The 20,101-nt window shown below is 37.2% G+C and overlaps 3 protein-coding genes and 1 long non-coding RNA gene across 4 annotated transcripts; 1 reads left to right on the top strand and 3 right to left on the bottom strand.

Moving 5' to 3' along the window:
* Window positions 1-849: 849 nt before the first annotated feature.
* On the top strand, window positions 850-6,567 carry LOC149653748 (uncharacterized). The gene has a single exon (XM_089847047.1). It carries the CDS (start codon window positions 850-852, stop codon window positions 6,565-6,567), a length of 5,718 nt encoding a protein of 1,905 aa, XP_089703173.1.
* A 2,118-nt stretch (window positions 6,568-8,685) lies between these two features.
* Window positions 8,686-10,518, bottom strand: LOC149653747 (uncharacterized). The gene has a single exon (XM_089847046.1). It carries the CDS (start codon window positions 10,516-10,518, stop codon window positions 8,686-8,688), a length of 1,833 nt encoding a protein of 610 aa, XP_089703172.1.
* A 157-nt stretch (window positions 10,519-10,675) lies between these two features.
* Window positions 10,676-14,161, bottom strand: LOC149653746 (uncharacterized). The gene has a single exon (XM_089847045.1). It carries the CDS (start codon window positions 14,159-14,161, stop codon window positions 10,676-10,678), a length of 3,486 nt encoding a protein of 1,161 aa, XP_089703171.1.
* Window positions 14,162-17,264: 3,103 nt separating this feature from the next.
* Window positions 17,265-19,640, bottom strand: LOC149653745 (uncharacterized). The gene is made up of 3 exons (XR_016370910.1): window positions 18,920-19,640; window positions 17,728-17,903; window positions 17,265-17,628 (listed from the first exon to the last, which is right to left on the bottom strand). It is a non-coding gene; the product is annotated as an uncharacterized LOC149653745 (long non-coding RNA).
* Between the last annotated feature and the right edge of the window lie 461 nt (window positions 19,641-20,101).

Raw genomic sequence — 20,101 nt, 5'->3', positions numbered from 1 at the left:
GCTGGATAACAAATAATTATGGACACTAGTCTAGTGAGGGTTTTGTAACACAGTGTAGAAAAATTATATCAAAAAAGATAAATTTAAAATTAGCAAGTTGGGCTTGCTCAACTTGTCTAACCCTTAAAATAAGAATTACATTGAAAAGGAAAAAAAAAAGAGAGATTAACACAGGTCAAGGGTCGAGCGAGGAGAATCAGTTAAGCATACCTCTTCCTTTGAAAAGATTCGCCTCGCCCGACCCTACCCAAAATAATCCCTAAAATAAACATTGGTCACTAAAGAAAAAATCCCATGCGTCACCCAAAAGCCCGTTCAGTAAAATTGTAACGAAAATAGTGACGATGGGCATTATATACAAAAAACCCCCTTTTAAAAAAGAGACCTCACAAGAGTTTTCACGAAAATAAATTTGCTTTCGATAAGGCACTTGCTTTTGGATTTCTCAGGAGAGAAGTTATACCCAAAACTGGTCGTAAAAAATAAAAATTAAAACCTTAAAACTTAGAAGAATTTGGTCTTCATTATAAAAAACAAAACTTAGAAAAATTTAAATCGTAACCTAAGAACTAGCTTAGGACATTAAACTAAAACGTAACCTCAGAATTTGCTGAGAAAATTTAAACTTAAAACTTTAAAAATAATAACCAAAAGTAACAAAATTTCAACACGAGATTTTTCAGTCGGTTTCGTGTTGACAAAAAACCAGCACCGCTCTCCCAAATAGGAACTGAATCCGCTTTATGGTGCGAGAAAACCGGGAAAAACTAGGAATCGCTATTCGCGTAAAAACTTTAATTTTTAAAAATCGGAAAAACTTTTATAACGTTAAAATCAATTAGAAAAAAAATGGCAGATAAAGAAGCTACCGGAAGTACGGGTAATACTAACCAAACAACTACGGGTAACACTAACCAAACAACTACGGGTAACACTAACCAAACAACCGGAGATCCACCGGACTTATTAAGACTAAAAGGAACTCGTTCAAGAACTAGAGCCGCGGTAACTAGAAGCGAAAATGTGATTAAAACCCTTTTAGCTGATCCTTCGGTAAAATCGGAGGATTTAGAAGACAATTTAAAAATACTTAAACAAAAAGAAATCGTACTTCAAAAATTAGATCAAGACGTGTGGGATTTAATGCCCTTATCAAATACCTTAGCGATAGACGCGGACGCGGAAAAATCGGATAAAATTCAAGACGGGATAACAATATTAATTAGCCAAACAGAAAGAAAAATAAGTGAATTAAAATCATCAAGAGCAAGTTCCATCAGTGGAACCATGGTCGCTGGACCACCGACGGTAAACAACACTGTGCCACCCATGGTCGCCGGAGCCACCGCGAGCAACACCATGCCACCTATGGTCGCCGGAGCCACCGGTGGACCCAACGCCTTCAGCCAGGCATCAAATATGGGAACCATCCCACAAGGATTCGTCTTCAGAGCCCAGTCACAACTACCGTCGCTGGAAATATCCAAGTTCACCGGAGACTTCATGCAATGGGATGGATTCTTTAGTAGATTTGAACTAGCGGTAAGCCGTGCTAATTTATCTCCTATGGAGAAGTTATCTCAGTTAGAGTCGCATTTAGCCGGAGAGGCCAAAGACACTTTAAAAGGCTTACATGCATCTGACGCTAGTTACGACGAAGCGATCAGGATTTTAAAAAACCGTTATTATAAGCCAGGGGCTGTAAAACATGCCCACATGCAAAATATTTTACATTTAGAAACTGTGCATGATATTAATAATGTTAAGGGATTACGCCGTCTTTATAATACGTGCGAAATTAGTTTAAGAAGTTTGGCATCGTTAGGGGTTGACACGTCGCTCAGCGGGTATTCACTTTGCCCCGCTATTTTAGAGAGCATCCCGCAGGAAATAAGAGTACAATATAGTTTAGCCGGGTCATACGACGCCGAGTTCAATATAGAAAAATTAATGGACTTTTTAGCGAAACAATTAGACGCTAGAGAGACCTCAGAAAGATTAGGAAATAAAATTAAAGAGAAAAATAAGTCAAAGGAGTTCAAAACGTCGGAAGACAGACAAAAAATTGCGTCAGCTTCAGTATTACAGGCGGGCGTGGGCAAACAACAAAGCCAACCAAAATTTAGAAATGAAAACTTCCAAAGGCAGGAAAATTTTAGAAATAACGGAAGTTTTCAAAATCATGGAAATTTCCAGAATCAAGGAAATAATTATAGAAATCGGGGAAATTACCAAAATCAAAATTTTAGTGCTTATCCAAATCAAAATTTTAGTTTCAATTCAAACCAAAGCAGGGGTACTTACTTCTGTATATTTTGCGATAACCAAACCCACGCATCCACTAACTGCCAAAAATATGGCATAGAAGCCAAAAAGAGAATGATTACGGAACAGGATAGGTGCTACATTTGCATAAAAAGGGGACACATGGCTGAAAATTGTCTCTCAAATTTTAAAACATGTAAAATATGTAATGGTCCTCATAACGCTGTAGTTTGCGCTAAGAATAAGGCTAATCTACAACAAGGAAACAAAGAAACCCAACAAAATTCAGAAGTTAACTCTACAACAGTAAATTCGTCCCAAATAGAATTAGGCTCAGTTTTGTTACAAACAGCAAAAATCAATGCTCAAAACCCACAAAACCTTGATAAGAAATTGGGTGTCAGAATACTATTAGACGGAGGAGCTCAGGCCAGTTTTATCAGAGAAGAAGTAGCCGAAAAGTTAGAATTACCAGTAGTAGGCCAGCAAACCGTCACGGTTTTCAATTTTGCCAATCAAACGCCTAATTCAGAAGTTAGGAAGGTAGTAAAAATTAACCTTCAAAGTCAGATAGATCCTGACAAAATAATAACAATGCAGGCAGTAGTTCTTCCCTATCTTTGTGAAGCCATTTCTACTAGAGAATTTGAGCATATAGAAAATCTTATGGAGGAAAAGGGTTTAAAGTTGTGCGACCCCCCAAGCCAAGCTAAAATGGGGGATACAAATATCGAAATACTAGTTGGCGGGGATTATTATTGGGAAGTCGTAACTGGTAAGGTAGAAAGGTTTACGAAAAATTTGGTCTGTTTGGAAACGCATCTTGGCTGGATTATCCAAGGGCCTACCAATACCCCACCAGTTAATTTAAACAACAGTATAGTAAGAATTGGGTTGGTAAACATAGGAAAAACTTCAGAGATGATGAAATCTCTTTGGGAGCTAGAAGCTATAGGTATTGGGGAAAATCTGCAAAAAGAACCCTTAGATTCAAAAATAATAGAAACATTCGGGGAAACTACCGAGATAATAGATAACAGATACCACGTAAAACTCCCGTGGCGCGTAGGTAAAGAAATGCTCCCCAATAATCTTCCCTTAGCTGTCCAGCGTTTTAAACCTTTGATCAAAAAATTCAATTCAGACCCTGAATTATTTTCGGAATATAAGGCAGTAATAGAAGATCAGTTAGATAAAGGAATAGTGGAAATTGTTACAAATCCAAAAGAAGCAGAAAATAGTCCAGGTACTTATTACGCGCCCCCTCAACCTGTGTTAAGAAAGGATCATCCCACTACCAAACTGAGAATAGTATTAGATGGTTCATCCCATGCAAAAGGGGAACCATCCCTCAACGATTGTTTGAGTAGCGGACCTAACCTAAACCCTGACCTCCTGATGCTGCTCCTACTTTTTAGAAAAAATGTTATAGCAATCACTGCAGACATTGAAAAAGCCTTTTTGCAGGTGGCGTTATCAGAAGAGGACAGGGATTCTGTCAGATTTTTATGGGTTAAGGAATTAGATGGAAAAATTGATGAAAATAATTTTGAAGTCCTTAGAATGACGCGCGTAGCTTTTGGATTGACCTGTAGCCCTTACTTATTAGCAGCCACAATTAAATTACATATAGAGAAATTCAAAGAAATAAAGCCTAGAGCCGTAGAAGTGATGGACCAAGCGCTTTACGTAGATGATCTAACTACAGGGGATAGTGATGTAAACAAAGCCTTTCAGTTATCAAAAGATGTAGCGGATGTTATAGGAAAGGCAAATATGAGATTTAGAAAGTGGCAATCAAATTCAGATGAACTTAGGGAATTATGGAAAAAAGAAAACATGGAAGCGGGAAATTCAAAATTGTTATTTGAGGGAAATTCAGAAGCTGAGGCGCAGAAACTTTTAGGACTAATTTGGAACCCAAAAACAGATAGTTTTCATTTCGATGTGACCAAACTGATTGACACATTAAACAGTATTAAAGAAACTAAACGTAGTGTACTCAGTGTGGTAGCACAAGTGTTCGACCCCATGGGGATCCTATCTCCCTACACAATCAGAGCTAAAATGCTGCTGCAAATTCTCTGGGTTAAAAACGTGACATGGGATGAAAAACTATCTCAAGAATTAGGATCAATATTTAGAAGTTGGTATGAAGAAATGCCCCAAATTAGAAATATTTCAGTTGACAGGTGTTATTTTAAGGAAAAACCAGAAAATATTACAGACATATCCCTACATTGCTTTTGCGACGCCAGCATGAAGGCTTATTGCGCCGTTATTTTCGTACGTTACGTAATAAACTTCACTGAAATTAAAGTATCACTTGTAACGGCCAAAGCTAGGGTAGCACCGCTTAAGGAATTAACTCTTCCCAGATTAGAGTTAATGGCTTGTGTAATAGGATCAAGATTAGTTCATTATGTCAAAGACGCATTCAAACAAGAAAATTTAAGCATATTTATGTGGACCGATTCTATGATCGCCTTCCATTGGGTTAGGAGCGAATCGGAAACTTGGAAACCATTCGTTTCAAACAGGATAAAAGAAATTAGGCAACTGACCGACCCGAAAAACTGGGCTCATTGTCCTGGGGACCAAAACCCAGCGGACATTCCAACTAGGGGTGCAAAAATTGAGGATTTCGTAAAGGGGAAGGAATGGTGGGAAGGACCCAGTTGGCTTTCACAAGATAAATCGAAATGGCCTAATTCTAGACCTTTAACCGAACAAACAGACTTAAAAGAAGTAAAATGCGAATTCAAAACAGCAACGGTTACCTTAGTTAGATGCGAAGAAAGACCTAATTTAAACCAATTAATTGACATCAACAAATTCAGCTCAATTTACAAACCACTGAGAATAACTGCATACATGTTAAGATTTGTAGATAAATGCAAAAAATTAGAAACAAAAGAAGGACCCATTCACAGCAGTGAGCTTTTTAGAGCAGAATTAAGTTGGATTAAGGATACGCAGCAATTGGAATACCCTGAAGAAATAGAAACGTTAAAATCAGGTGGTAGAATAAAGAATAATTCAAAAATAGCAACACTAAGACCCATTTTAGACGAACAAGGCATTATGAGAGTTGGTGGACGTTTAAAGGAATCAAACATTAGCTACGCCACTAAACACCCAATAATTTTACCAAAAAATCTACAATTGTCAAAACTTTTAATGAGACGAAGCCATAATGAGGTTTGTCATTCAGGGGTTCAAGATACCATCACGCAAGCTCGTGAACGATATTGGATCGTTTCCGGTAGGCAGCTAGCAAAAAACGTGGTTAGTGGATGCTACCTTTGTAAAAAACACCTCGCCAAAGCGGGTGACGCCCCCATGGCAAATTTGCCAGTAGAACGTATAGAGGAAACCCCTTGCTTTGAAACACTCGGTGTCGATTTTGCAGGGCCATTTTATGTTCAAATTGGTGGGAAAACTGAAAAGGCGTATGCTTGTTTGTTTACGTGTGCCGTATCTCGGGCGATACATTTAGAATTAGTAGTTTCTCTCTCGGCACACGAATTCCTTCTAGCATTTTCAAGAATGATTTCGAGAAGAGGCATTCCTCACTTAATCTACAGTGATAATGCCAAGACGTTTAAAAAAGCCGAGAAAGATTTAAAGGAAATTTGGAAATTAATAAAAGACCCCGAAGTTTTGAACTTTTTTGGAAAAAAGGGCATAGAATGGCGTTTCATAACCGAACGTGCTGCATGGCACGGAGGTTATTGGGAACGCTTAGTTAGGTCAATAAAAAGTGTTTTAAAGAAAATCCTAGGAAAATCAGCCCTTACATACACTGAACTCGAAACAATGTTATTGGAAACCGAAGCGGTAGTTAACTCTAGACCCATAACTTACGTTTTCAATGACATTGGAGAACCTAGTCCATTGACACCCGCCCACTTTCTAATAGGGAAAAGAGTCACGTGTCTTCCCCCGCAAAAAATAGAACACACAATTTTACCATCGTCTCGCGAAGAATTTAGCCGTAGACAAAAGCATAGACTAGCTTTAACAGAAAGATTATGGAAAAGGTGGCGATCTGAGTATTTGCTAGAATTGAGATCAGCCCACCATAGCAAACTAGACAAAAATCAAAAAACATTAAAAGTAGGGGACGTGGTCCTCATTCACGAGGACCATGTTAAAAAACAAATGTGGAAATTAGGTCTAATCAAGGAAGTAAAAATTGGAAGAGATGGTAAAATGCGATCGTGTGTGGTTAGAAACGATAAAGGTCATGATATAAGAAGACCAGTACAACTATTGTACTCATTAGAGGTAAATGATTAAAAATTAAGTTAAAAATTGCATTAAAAACCTAAAAATTGTTGTTTAGAAAAATAAACCTAATTAAAATTTAATTGTTTCGTAACCTATTATTGCCAGGAAAAAATTGTTCATAAAATTTATGTATTTAATTAGTATTGTATAAAATTTAGTGTATTTAATAAGCATGTAATCAAATATAATTTTTCCATTTAAGAATAAGTTAAATCCATTGTAAACTTTAGTAATTGCATGAACCATTAAGAAAAAAAAATTTTTGAATTGTGTAAAAATTGATGTAAATTTATAATTTAAAAGACAACGTCTTTGTCGGGGAGTGTAGAAAAATTATATCAAAAAAGATAAATTTAAAATTAGCAAGTTGGGCTTGCTCAACTTGTCTAACCCTTAAAATAAGAATTACATTGAAAAGGAAAAAAAAAAAGAGAGATTAACACAGGTCAAGGGTCGAGCGAGGAGAATCAGTTAAGCATACCTCTTCCTTTGAAAAGATTCGCCTCGCCCGACCCTACCCAAAATAATCCCTAAAATAAACATTGGTCACTAAAGAAAAAATCCCATGCGTCACCCAAAAGCCCGTTCAGTAAAATTGTAACGAAAATAGTGACGATGGGCATTATATACAAAAACCCCCTTTTAAAAAAGAGACCTCACAAGAGTTTTCACGAAAATAAATTTGCTTTCGATAAGGCACTTGCTTTTGGATTTCTCAGGAGAGAAGTTATACCCAAAACTGGTCGTAAAAAATAAAAATTAAAACCTTAAAACTTAGAAGAATTTGGTCTTCATTATAAAAAACAAAACTTAGAAAAATTTAAATCGTAACCTAAGAACTAGCTTAGGACATTAAACTAAAACGTAACCTCAGAATTTGCTGAGAAAATTTAAACTTAAAACTTTAAAAATAATAACCAAAAGTAACAAAATTTCAACACGAGATTTTTCAGTCGGTTTCGTGTTGACAAAAAACCAGCACCGCTCTCCCAAATAGGAACTGAATCCGCTTTACACAGGCTATAACATTCATATTTTCACTATTATACATCGGTCGTTAGAGCAGCAAAGTGAAATATAGAAACGGTTTAAATTATAGCTCTCTCAACTTTAAATGAATAAATATAAGGTTTAAACATACTTATAATAGGAATTATAGGACTAAGGATGTCTTTTTGGGAAATAGTGAGGTAGAGTTATAATTCAGTCTCCATTACGCCCACTATTAAAAAAGGTCTCCCTCCTAGCTTGAAGATACCCAGCAGTTTTGTTTATTTTATTTTTGCGATTTTTCTGATTTGCTAGTATAATCCGATTTTTTAATTATCGCCGATTTTATATTTTTTTCTATTTATTTTTTACTCTTGGGAGAGACTTTAATTCTTAGTAGATCGCCCGACTGAAAAAGCTTACTACTTATTTTTTCTATCTTTTATTTCTTTTAGTTTAGGTGGAATGACATTATTTCCGCTGATATTTTAAGTTTTTAACATTTTCTTTATTTTTGGATGACCCTTCCCTTTCGAGTCAGGAGAGAGAGTGCCAAGCCAAAGATTTTCTTTCGAAAACCAGTGGTTTTGTACAGTTTATTTTTTGTGATAGAAAAGGTGAGATAAGGGGTTTCTTTAACCTCCACCACTCTCTGGCTTCGGTTTTACAAATTTTTTCTTAGGGGTGGTCTTAGCAGAGAGGTCTTAGTGCATACAAATAAAAAAGAAGGGGGTAAAATCTTAGTGCATACAAAATAAAAAAAAGAAGGGGGTAAATTTTGGCCTAAGCCACGGAAATTTTTGTTGAAACCCAGTGACGTAGGTATACCTGTTTTTTTATTTCTTTTTTAACGATTTTGTCCAAGAGGGTACCAGTTTTGGGGTCTTATATATATTTTTTTTACAAAAAAGGGGGGGGGAATTTTACGCTTTTATTTGAGTATTTTTATTTGTCATTTTAATTTTAATAATGGGAATTTGATAAATTTAATGGAAGTATTTACACTCCCCCGGGTAATACGTATGTATTACAATACAGATTCAATTTTTTTTTTTTTAATACAATGATTACATGATATTGAACATTCAAAATTTTAAAGTTACAGAAATTTTTAATTATTTTTCTATTATATTTTTTTTAATCAAACCTATTTATTTCTAAGGCGTACAGCAGCTGAATGGGCCTTCTAATGATATTGTTTCCTACTTTAACCCAACAAGCTCTTATTTCCCCATCTCTTCCTAACATGACTTCCGTCACTACTCCTAATTTCCACATATGTTTAGGAATTTTTTCTTCATGCACAAGCATGACGTCGCCTATTTTGACTTTTTCTTTGTTTTTAGCTAGATAGATGTGGTGAGCGTTTCTGAGTTCCAAAAGATATTCCTGTCGCCATCTTTTCCATAGCCTTTCCATTAACGCGTTTCTGTGTTTTAATCTTCTAGCAAAGTCCGTTTGACTTGCGGGGAGTTGCCCTGTAGGTGGTAATTGTGGTGGCAGGCAACTTATTCTTTTTCCAATAAGAAATTGTGAGGGCGACAGAGGCTCGGGCTCGTTTGCGTCATTATAAAGGTATGTCACGGGCCTCGAGTTTATTACGCCTTCGGTTTCAAGAAGTACGGTTTCCATCTCTTGGTACGTAAGGGCTGCCTTTCCCAGTACTTTTCTCAGTATAAGCTTCGTCGTTTTTACCATTCTTTCGTAAAATCCACCAGCCGAAGGGGCTTTTTCCACTATTGACTTCCACTGAATTCTTTTGTTCGCAAAAAATTGCTTAAGTTGATCGTCATTAATTTTGTCCCACATGATATCTAAATCTGATTTTGCGCGTTTAAAGGTCTTGGCATTATCAGAATAGATAATGGATGGTACACCTCGTCTAGAAATAGCTCTTCTCAATGCCATCAGGAATTCGTAGGTACTTAGGGATGGAACCAATTCCAGGTGTAACGCTCTTGTTGTAGCGCAGGTGTACAGGCAGATATATGCCTTCTCTGTGGTATTTCCCATTTTTACTAGAAGTGGGCCCGCGAAGTCTATTCCGACAACAGTGAACGGTTCCGATTGCGTAATTCGGTCTTTTGGTAGCAGTCCAGTAGGGGCAGTGGCTGGCTTAGCCGCGTACCTTTTGCATTTGGTGCAATTTCTGACAATAGTTCTGGCTAATTGACGTCCGGCAATCACCCAGTATTTTTCTCTTGCTTGTGAAGCGGTAGCTTGTATACCAGAGTGAAGAACTTCCTCGTGACATCTTTGCATTAATTTTCGTGAAAGCTCTTGGTTTTTGTTTAAAATAATTGGATGCTTTGATTCGAAACTGAAGTCCGACTCTTCTAGGCGGCCGCCAACGCACAAAAGGCCATCTTGATTTAGCATTGGTTTAAGTGTTAGAATGGGAGATGTTTTCGGAATGTCTCGTTTTTCTGTTAGCGCATTAATTTCGTTAAAATAGTCTTCTTTTTGGACGTCTTTAATCAATTTATTTTCGGCGTTGAGTAATTCTTCGGTTGAAATTGGGCCCGTCATCATTTCTTTATTTTTAGCTTTCTTAGCCATGCGGTATAGGTAGGCTATTATTCTCAGCGCTTTGTTGAGATTGCTGTATTTATTTAAGTCTACGACTCGTTGAATTCCAACAGGTTCTTCAATTTTCACAGTTAGAACCACTTTCCTTCTTTCCTCATCTACTTCTTGGTAATTTACTTCTGGGAACGGTACAGTGGGCCATTCAGATTTTTCTTTTGAAAGCCAAGACGGTCCCTCGAACCACACCGTGTTTTCCGTCAATTCCCGTGGAGTGGACCCCCTAGTAGGTAGGTCCGCGGGGTTTTGTTTTCCCGGACAGAAGTTCCAACTTTCTGGTCTAATTAATTTTTGAATGTCCACAATGCGATTTTGCACAAATGGTTTCCATATTTTTGAGGATCCTTTAATCCAGGCCTTTGCGATGGTGGAATCCGTCCACATATTTATTTTTATTTCTTCTTTAAAGATAGTTTTTACGTTGTTTACTAGTTTGGCGCCTAGCAAACATCCCATAAGTTCCAATCGCGCTATCGATAACTCCTTTTCCGCCTTCTTTGTTAATGGAACGACCCTCGTTTTCGCCGTGACGAAGGACACGCTAATTTTCCCGTCTTTGTGTACGGTTCTCAAGTATAGTACAGCCGCGTAAGCTTTTTTTGCTAGCGTCGGTAAAGCAATGTATTTCTTTTTCCAAGCTTTCTTCTTTGCTAACTTCGTAGTAGCATCTGGGAATTTTTATTTCTTCGAGTTCATGTATTTCTTTTAGCCATTGTTGAAATTCAATGCCCAAATCTTCTGGTAAGAGTTCGTCCCATGATATCTTTTTCTTCCATAGTTCTTGAAAGACGAACTTCGCTCTTATTGTAAAGGGAGCAAGGATGCCCACAGGATCAAAAATTTGGGATACTATGCTTAACACGTATCGCTTGGTATTTTGATTAGCTTTGATGGCTATTAGAATTTCTTTTAATTCTATAGAGAGTTGGTCCGATTTCGGATCCCAGATTAGGCCTAATATTTTTTGTGTTTTAGGTTCTAAACTGTCCTCGAATTTTACGGTGGAATTAGCGTCTTCCTTTTCTTTTTTCCAAATTTTTCTTAGGTCTTCGCTATTAGTATTCCATTTTCTTAGTGTCATGTTTGCATCTTTAAGAATTTCTGATGACTGCTTAACTAGGTTCCAAGCGCCTTGTACGTCATCTTTACCACTAGTTAGGTCGTCTACATAAAGATCCTGGCTCAGAGCTTCACACGTGTGGGGATATTTTTCGACATAGTTTTGTACGTGAGTCTTTATAGTCGCAGCCAAAAGAAAAGGACTGGAAGTGATTCCAAAGGGAACCCGGGTCATTCGTAGAACCCTGAACTTCTTTTCATTTACTTTTCCGCCCTCCTCTTCTTTTGTCCATAGGAAACGAACGGAATCGCGATCTTCTTTAGCTAAACCGACCTGGAGAAAGGCCTTTTCTATATCTCCAGTGACGGCTATTCTATGGCCACGAAACTTGAGAATTAAGAGTAGTAAATCCGGATTCAGATTAGGGCCGCTATGCAAGCAATCGTTTAGAGAGGGAGCCCCTTGTATATGGGAGGAACCGTCCATCACGACTCTAAACTTGGTGGTCGTGCTATCTGGCCTCGTTACACCCTGGTGCGGGAGGTAATACGTTCCCTCTGGTTTATCTTCGGGTTTATCTACTTCTACGACAATTCCCAAGTTAAGCTGGTTTTCCACGACCTCTTTGTATTTTTCGTAAAACGGGGGATCTCGGTTGAACTTTTTGACGAGGTACTCCATTCTTTTGGTCGCCACGCCTAGGTTATCCGGCAGGCTGCTTTTACTAGTGATCCAGGGGAAATTAACCTGGTATCGCTGATCTTCAAACTTTATTTCCTTCTGGAAATTTTCGAAGATTTCCGTCCCGGTGGGATCTATTTCTTCATTTTCTTTCACACCCATTATATCCAACGACCAAAATGATTCCATTCTTTTTGATATTTCTTTTTCGGTTATGCTGACATTCATAACTCGTACAGCGTAGCTTCCTACTGCTAAATTTTCCATGTTCGCGGGACCTCCAATAGCCCAACCAAAAGTGGTTTCCACGGCAACCAAAGATTTTGAAAATCTCTCAATTTTGCCGGTTACAAACTCCCAATAGGTGTCTCCTCCAATTAGAATACCTATAGAATTATCGGGTGATATTGCAAAGTCGGATTGATCCGCGAGTGGTAGATTCTTGATTCTCATTTGTTCTTTGATATTTTCGCATCTGGATAACTGGAAAGCTTCACAGATGTATGGTACTTCCAGGGCAAGAATTTGCACAGCGTCGCCGGTTTTGTAAGCATTTTCCAAGGTTAGCTTAACGATATTTCTCGTGGCCGTAGTGGGCTCTTGATTGCCAAAGTTGTTAATTTCCACGGTAGATTCGCCAACTACCGGCAGGTTTAATTTTTTAGCTATATCTTCAGTGACAAAGCTGGCTTGACTACCTTGATCCATCAAACACCTGACCACGGTTCCCGTTTGGGTTTGAGGGTTTTTTGTTAGCGCTTGCGCCGTTTGGAGCAAGACCATTTTTCCTTTTTCGCATGTGACCGAGTTTACCGTAACTTCTGTTTTATCTGCTTCTGTTTTTTCATTTTTCTTGATAGTTTTCTTGTTAACTTCATTTCTTTCGCAGAGGGCGGCATTGTGTTTTCCCGCGCAAATTCGGCAGCTATTATAGTGTGAGGGACATTCGCTCGTTTGGTGCCCGAATCGCGTGCATATGTAACAACGATTATCTTCGGTTATCATCCTTTTCTTTTGGTCCAGCGTGAAATTAGCGCAGTTGGTAGTAGGATGGCACGTGGATTTGCAGAAAATACAGAAAACGTTACGCGTTCTAACTGAGGTATTTAACACGGCCGCGGAAGAATTTCGAAATTGGTTTTTGTTTTCAAAACGACGGTTTTGGACATTTTGGCGATTTTGGTCAATGCGACGATTGAACTCGTGACGTGGGGGTTTAAATTTAAATCTTTCTTCCGTATTATTTTCACTTTTTTGATAATGACTTTGATTATGCATATCGCCAAATTGGTCACACGTTTCCCTACTCTCTACTTCCCCTTTTAAGAAATCAATTAAAGCGTGTAGGTCCCATTCAGCGGAGCTGCCGCGTTTTTTAGTGTATTCTAATCTTATATCTCGGGGTAAACACCCAATTAATTTTGGGCATAAAAAAGCTCCATTTTCCATTGTATCATAGCCTAGAGCTCCTAAACATCTAACATTAATTTCGCATGCATCGTAAAATTCTCTTAAAGCACGTAAATCGTTTGAACTACGTACAGGATTTAAATTATTTAATTTTTGCATATGGATATTCGAGATTACGTCTTCCTTGCCATATCTATTACGTAATAATACTACAGCCGAATCATAGTTCTTTTCCGAAGGGTTTAACCCTTTAATCGTTTGTAGGGCTTCGCCTACTAGATAAGACTTCAAATAGCAAAATTTTTGTACCTTTGAGAGACCTGCCTTGCTATCTACGGTGGTTGAGAACTGGCTCCAGAATCCGGTCCATTCGGTAAAATCGCCGGAAAATTTGTTGATGATGAGCGGCGGCAACCTGGAGTCGTTGGCCACTTGCTGAAGTAGATTAGCGGCGAATTCTTGATTTGAGGCCGTTGAGCTGGCTGACGAGGCTTCGTGTCCATTGTTGACATCCAAAGTGATTCCCGCCCGTTTTAATTTTCTTTTTACTTGCGTTTTGATGAGATGAATCGCGGTTTTGTATTCCTCCACCTTATCATTTTCCTTTTTTAAGTCATGTTTTTCCGGATCTAGACACTCCGCGATTTTGTCGTTTAAGGAATTTAAACTGTTTTCTTTTAAGTCCAATATCGCACATTGGTCCTCGATGTCATCCGCGTCTAAGGTAGCCGCAGAAATTAAAGTTTTTAACGCGTTTATTGCCGACGTAGTATTTGAGCGTACGGTCGTTCGCGTAGCGCATAGTTTCTTATATTCAGCCACAAGCCTGGCTTCCGCGGCACTGTGTTCGTCCGCGTCTTGAAATTCGTTATCCATGTTTTGCTCAAATTTTTTTTTAACGCCCGTTCAGTTTTTTCTCCCGGGTTTCGGCACCATGAAGATACCCAGCAGTTTTGTTATTTTATTTTTGCGATTTTTCTGATTTGCTAGTATAATCCGATTTTTTAATTATCGCCGATTTTATATTTTTTTCTATTTATTTTTTACTCTTGGGAGAGACTTTAATTCTTAGTAGATAGCCCGACTGAAAAAGCTTACTACTTATTTTTTCTATCTTTTATTTCTTTTAGTTTAGGTGGAATGACATTATTTCCGCTGATATTTTAAGTTTTTAACATTTTCTTTATTTTTGGATGACCCTTCCCTTTCGAGTCAGGAGAGAGAGTGCCAAGCCAAAGATTTTCTTTCGAAAACCAGTGGTTTTGTACAGTTTATTTTTTGTGATAGAAAAGGTGAGATAAGGGGTTTCTTTAACCTCCACCACTCTCTGGCTTCGGTTTTACAAATTTTTTCTTAGGGGTGGTCTTAGCAGAGAGGTCTTAGTGCATACAAATAAAAAAGAAGGGGGTAAAATCTTAGTGCATACAAAATAAAAAAAGAAGGGGGTAAATTTTGGCCTAAGCCACGGAAATTTTTGTTGAAACCCAGTGACGTAGGTATACCTGTTTTTTTATTTCTTTTTTAACGATTTTGTCCAAGAGGGTACCAGTTTTGGGGTCTTATATATATTTTTTTTACAAAAAAAAGGGGGGGAATTTTACGCTTTTATTTGAGTATTTTTATTTGTCATTTTAATTTTAATAATGGGAATTTGATAAATTTAATAGAAGTATTTACATAGCTATCGAAATTTCGAAGTATATTCATTTAATATGGAAGTCTCTAGCTTAATAAACTAATCGTGTTTTAATTAGAGCCATATTGTAATGTTTTAAATTGCTATGATTATATTAGACAAAGTCCCCTTATTAAACATATCGTTTTTGAGTTACTTAAAAATACTGTTCAAAGTAGACAAAGACATATAAAAGTAAACGAAAAGCGGAAAAAATGGATACTTTTGAAAACTTGATTACAATTTTCAATTATTTAAGAAAATAACTGCATTAGTTGTTTTTAATCCAAATTCCATTTTCCGGAAATATTTTATGATTAAATGACATCATAGAAGTTTCAGTGAAAACAGTTATTTGGCAGTTTGTTATTAGTATTTTTTAACGAATTTTCCACTAAATTAAGCGGAATTGTTTTTAAATCTCCTTGAAACGAGCTTTACCAAATTTGTTTTGAACAGAGGGACACCGCCAAAGATTGCGAGTTTCAGTAATTCTCGCAATGCCGTGTGATATGAACTCCTGACTAATGAAAGTGAAAGCTTTATAGATTGTACATATCGTATATTAAATAGTATTTATTTTGAAAATAACCCATCCAGCAAAAGCACGAGAAAAACACAGTGATATAGATAATAGCAAAAGGAGATGATCTAAAAGGACATAGCTTACCAGCCTAGGAATGAGGGTATTGTGTGTCAGGTTATCTCTAACGAACGTCTCATCTCGAATGTTCCTAAAACCTGATATCCCAAGGCTAGGCCGAATGCATTTACTGTAGAGTAAATGGTAGTTGAACATACAAAGTTTTTCTCTACTAACATTTTTCTCGGCGCCAACTAACATCAGCCGCGGAAAGCTGGGTCTCACTAAAAAAATTCCACCACCCTTAAAAAAGGTACGAATTATCTTACATAGGAACTTGCGGCCGTATTCTACAGAAAAGTTAAGCTCCTACTTCTGCCCTTGGCTCGCTGGTTGGACCGTTAACCATTGCCCTTGGCCTTTTAATTGGCTACGTCTACCGATGACGTTACATGCCTTGGCTCAGTGATTGGAGGTTCAACCGGCAAAAATAAGCCTTTGAATTCAGTTCAGTTTGAGTTTCAAGTTGAACCAAATTTCGGTGTAAGGTCAGTGTACAGTGTAAATTTGTCGCCAAAGGTCAGTGCTGCAACCTTTAACCCGAAACGATTAAGCAATTAACGCCACCTATCATATGAACTGAATAGTAATTTCGTGCCGTCTGCTCTTTTTTAATTTTAAATGACGTCTGCTCTTTTTTAATTTTAAATGACGTCAACGTATTTGAGACAGCCGCTTGTTAAGGTAACATCGTTTAATGTTGAGTAAGTTATATATTTTCACGTAAATAATGTGCTTGACATATTTGCATAAAAATTAAAAACAAATTGTAATTGCCGAATTAAAGGACCACCGTCAACAGAATCAAAATATTCGTGTTTTCTGTACAGGGTGATAGATTTTATATCAAATATTATCCCTCTTAAAGGATTTAATTATTAAAAATTTATTTAAAATGTTATTACAAAAAGTTCAAATTGTATAGGATAGCCGCTCAGATTTTAAAGATTCTAGGTTTAACCTACGTGCAGCGCCTCTCTAGGGAATTTAGTGTAACTATCGACGCCGGCTGATCGTAACTTCGGCTTATTTCTAGGAGGTAGACCGTAGCTCCCGCGAGTGCGCGTCGGGTCTAGCCAAGGCTTACAGGATTTGTAAAGGGAAATTTTTCGGATTATGTTAGTTTTTTCTGTTAAACAACTTGAACATCCAAGAATCGCGCATCGTTTATTGTAAGGCATCGCAAAATAAATCTCGATCAAAAGGTAATTAACTAGCGATAACGGATAATTGAAAAAAATAGCCGAGGCCTAATACCACAAGACCGCCGCCATAGAATGATAGAAATTAGATCAGTCAGCGGAAAACCGGGAATGAAACTCGACGCGAAAGAGATGGCGCTACACGTAGGTTCTTTCTGGCGGTCTAAACTAAACTTTTTTGGGGGGGGGGGGTGAAACTGTATCTTTCGTTGTTAATTACCTAATTAAATTTTTATCGTATTCTGATGAAAATTGGAGATTAACCATTTTTTGGTGTCCTCTAAATATTTTCATGGTTTTTAAACAAATTTTTTCTGGTGACGGTTCTCCTTTAAGTAATAAATGTCAAATCTTTCCCTGTTTCCATGTTGTTACTTTGATAATATCGAACCTTATATTACCTAAGCGTAATGAAGGCATAACGTTAAGGGCACACAGATTTTTGTGTCAGTAGTTTTATTGGTAAGTGAGAAACAGTAATTTTTCATTCCTGTGTAATTTATCTTCAACTTTTGAAGTTGTAATTGTATGTATATGTTTTAACATTGGTAAGATTTATTTGTAGTTATTGTATTGAATAATACATAATAATGAAACATGTTTAAAAAACTGAAAAAGGCGCCGCATTCCCTCTATAAGTTGAAGGTTGTACCCTTGTTGGTCATCAGTGACTTAGGTAACACGCCCAAGAGAGGACAAAGATGTGATAACATATCACAAAGCAGGTAAATGATGTCCACCGCCAACAGAGAACCCTTTCCCGAGGTGACAATGAAAGTCACTCCTCAACAATATTCCACTTGTTATAGAAGAACGTGAAGCTCTGCGTATTGCAAAGTTGGTAAGTTCTCGTAATGTATTAACCATGTTATTAACATTATTTTTTGTTGCAGGTGGGTGCTAGCTTCTTGAATAGCCTTACTCCAGTTTTTGCTGAAGATTCCTCAAATAGCCTTCTGCTTTCCATGAACATGGTGCTCATCCAATTGCCACTGAAGAACACAGAAATGGTCATAAGAATGGTTTCTATTCGACGTAGGGTATAATAGTCCACCTTCTGAAAATTTCATTTGGACACTTTTTTGAGACAGAGGGTTGCTGCAAAGTCAGTTAACCATTAAGAGTTACTGCGGTGACCTTTGAATTTTATTCTTCACTTCAACATTTCATTGTAATTTTTTCCATCATTCCTTGCTATTGTTTCTGCATGCATGGCCTTCCTATATTGTTTCATTTATAAATGGGCTAAATTTCTTCTAGCTTAGTCGCTGCCTAGTAAGAAAAGCAAGAAACGCTCATAGCTTCCGCTAATGCATGTTTGGAGGCCCTACTCATGTTTGCGTCTGTTTGGCAAATAATGACTGAAAATGAAAGGGCTAGGAATGAATAAGAAAAGCTAAGGTTTGAAAATAAAAGGTTTAGACTGTAAACCGAGAGTATTCATCATGACCGAAGTTAAAAATTGCAGCCTAAAATAATGACTAGTTTTGTTTTTTGAAGACATGCTCAAGCGAAGCATGTTCTGATTTACTGTAGATAATTTTCTAAATGCCATGATAGGTTGTTTGAATAACGTCTCCCTGTATTTCGATTATTTTCAATGCTCAATTTGGCATGCACTTTCTTCATGACGACATGAACTCTCTCTGATTATTGTATTCTCCTTTGTGATTTTATAGTACCCATTGTAGATATTCTATTAATTCATTTTCACCACAGTTTCTTTAATATCCAATTTGACACGTACTTTTTTTCATTCTCTCATTACAAATAGTTATTTTTTTCGCGTTTAATCCATTTAATTTATTACATGCGCTATTTGCGTGTATTTTATGACTTATTTCTCGCATACGTGTTAGTTTACTGTTAACTTGTATTGTAATTTAGTAGACGCTTCATTTAATAAGCGCATTAAATTTATTGCATGGGATATATGCATGCATTGAATAATGTATTAGATAGACTTCATAACATTTTTTTAAATTATTTGGATTTTTGTTATCATTGACCGTTATTAAAAGGGGTTGTGAGCCTGTGTGGATAGTGCTTGTCGTCCTCATAGAGCTAAGTGGAGCCGGGGAAGGTTTAAAAAAGAAGAACAAGTCTGTTATTACCTTTAATGCGTTTAAACCGTTAATGGCATGTTTTTAATCTGTTCACATTAGAATTATGTTGATGATGTCTAGCCTGTACTCAAGATGACATTATTTATAACCAGCATGCCAGCACCCAATCAGTCCCAATACACTCTCAAACCCAAAAATTCCGCAATTTATTTTCCACGTGTATTAAATTTTACATATTTCTGACTGTCAAGAGTTCATTGCTCTTTTCTGTTGCATGACATCCTCCGAAGTCTTCATGACCACATACCTATTTTAAATATAACTTAACTATTCTATTGTCATTCATTAGACCTATTTCAGATTTACCATATTCATATTATGAGAAACAAAGGGGTGATTATACCAATTGCTGCATGCTGAAATGCTTACTTTTCAAGTAACTGTTCATTGGGAAGGTGTAAATATGGTTACTGGTTATGTTTTATAAGTTATGTCGATTTGCAGTTGTAAAGCACTAAGCGGGTGATCCGCGACTTCCAGTGTTAGTTGCGAGGCGCAAATGGCTTGACACTCAGTCTCTGGATAAGCTTGTTCGTCAGCAGTTGGAAGATATACCTCGTCTGCGAGAGGAAAGGATAAATATTGATTAAAGGGTATGGGTGTATCTCGCTCATCAACACACCATTCCGTGAGAATATGATAAGTGCGAAATTGTTAGTGCCACAAGAGCATGAACGAATCATGGAGTTGCTCTTGCGATTTTGGTCATGGTAAGTGCTCAAATAAAGCTTTAACCATTCAATTACCACGGGCGATCAGCCCTCTCACCTTTTTACTGCAGTGACTTCTATACTGCGATCGACAGTTGCCACACAATCTGAATAAGTAATAAATAATAAAAGAAATAAATTAAATGGTGTGTTTTTATTTAAATCGGATTTTTAAAGGGGAAAATTAAAGAGTTTAGTTGAATACTTCATAAAATAATTAATACTTCCTAAATTACACTCACCACTTTACTCGACACGTTTATCAACGTCGGGAGGTTGATAATAAGGGCGTAAATGTCGTCTGCTGTAAGTGCGTTCAGCACACAGCGTTACCGAAGCAACCATTAAAACCGGTGTTTAACCGGTAACTCATTTGTCAGTTTATGAAAAAACATTTTGAATTTGGTGTATAATTTGATAGGTTACATCTGAGTCTGCGCGGAATTTGTACCAATCACTG

Source organism: Phalangium opilio, unplaced genomic scaffold, assembly GCF_054372755.1.
Source record: "Phalangium opilio isolate 3A_F unplaced genomic scaffold, DU_Popi_V2 ptg000082l_1, whole genome shotgun sequence".
Taxonomy (NCBI): Eukaryota; Metazoa; Arthropoda; class Arachnida; order Opiliones; family Phalangiidae; genus Phalangium; species Phalangium opilio.
The sequence above is the reverse complement of the archived record's forward strand: the minus strand, read 5'-3'. Positions and strand labels throughout refer to the sequence as shown.

Bases quoted from the DNA above. Each gene is read 5' to 3' on its own strand.
- LOC149653746 (XM_089847045.1), bottom strand. From the start codon at position 14,161: ATGGATAACGAATTTCAAGACGCGGACGAACACAGTGCCGCGGAAGCC.
- LOC149653747 (XM_089847046.1), bottom strand. From the start codon at position 10,518: ATGTGGACGGATTCCACCATCGCAAAGGCCTGGATTAAAGGATCCTCA.
- LOC149653748 (XM_089847047.1), top strand. From the start codon at position 850: ATGGCAGATAAAGAAGCTACCGGAAGTACGGGTAATACTAACCAAACA.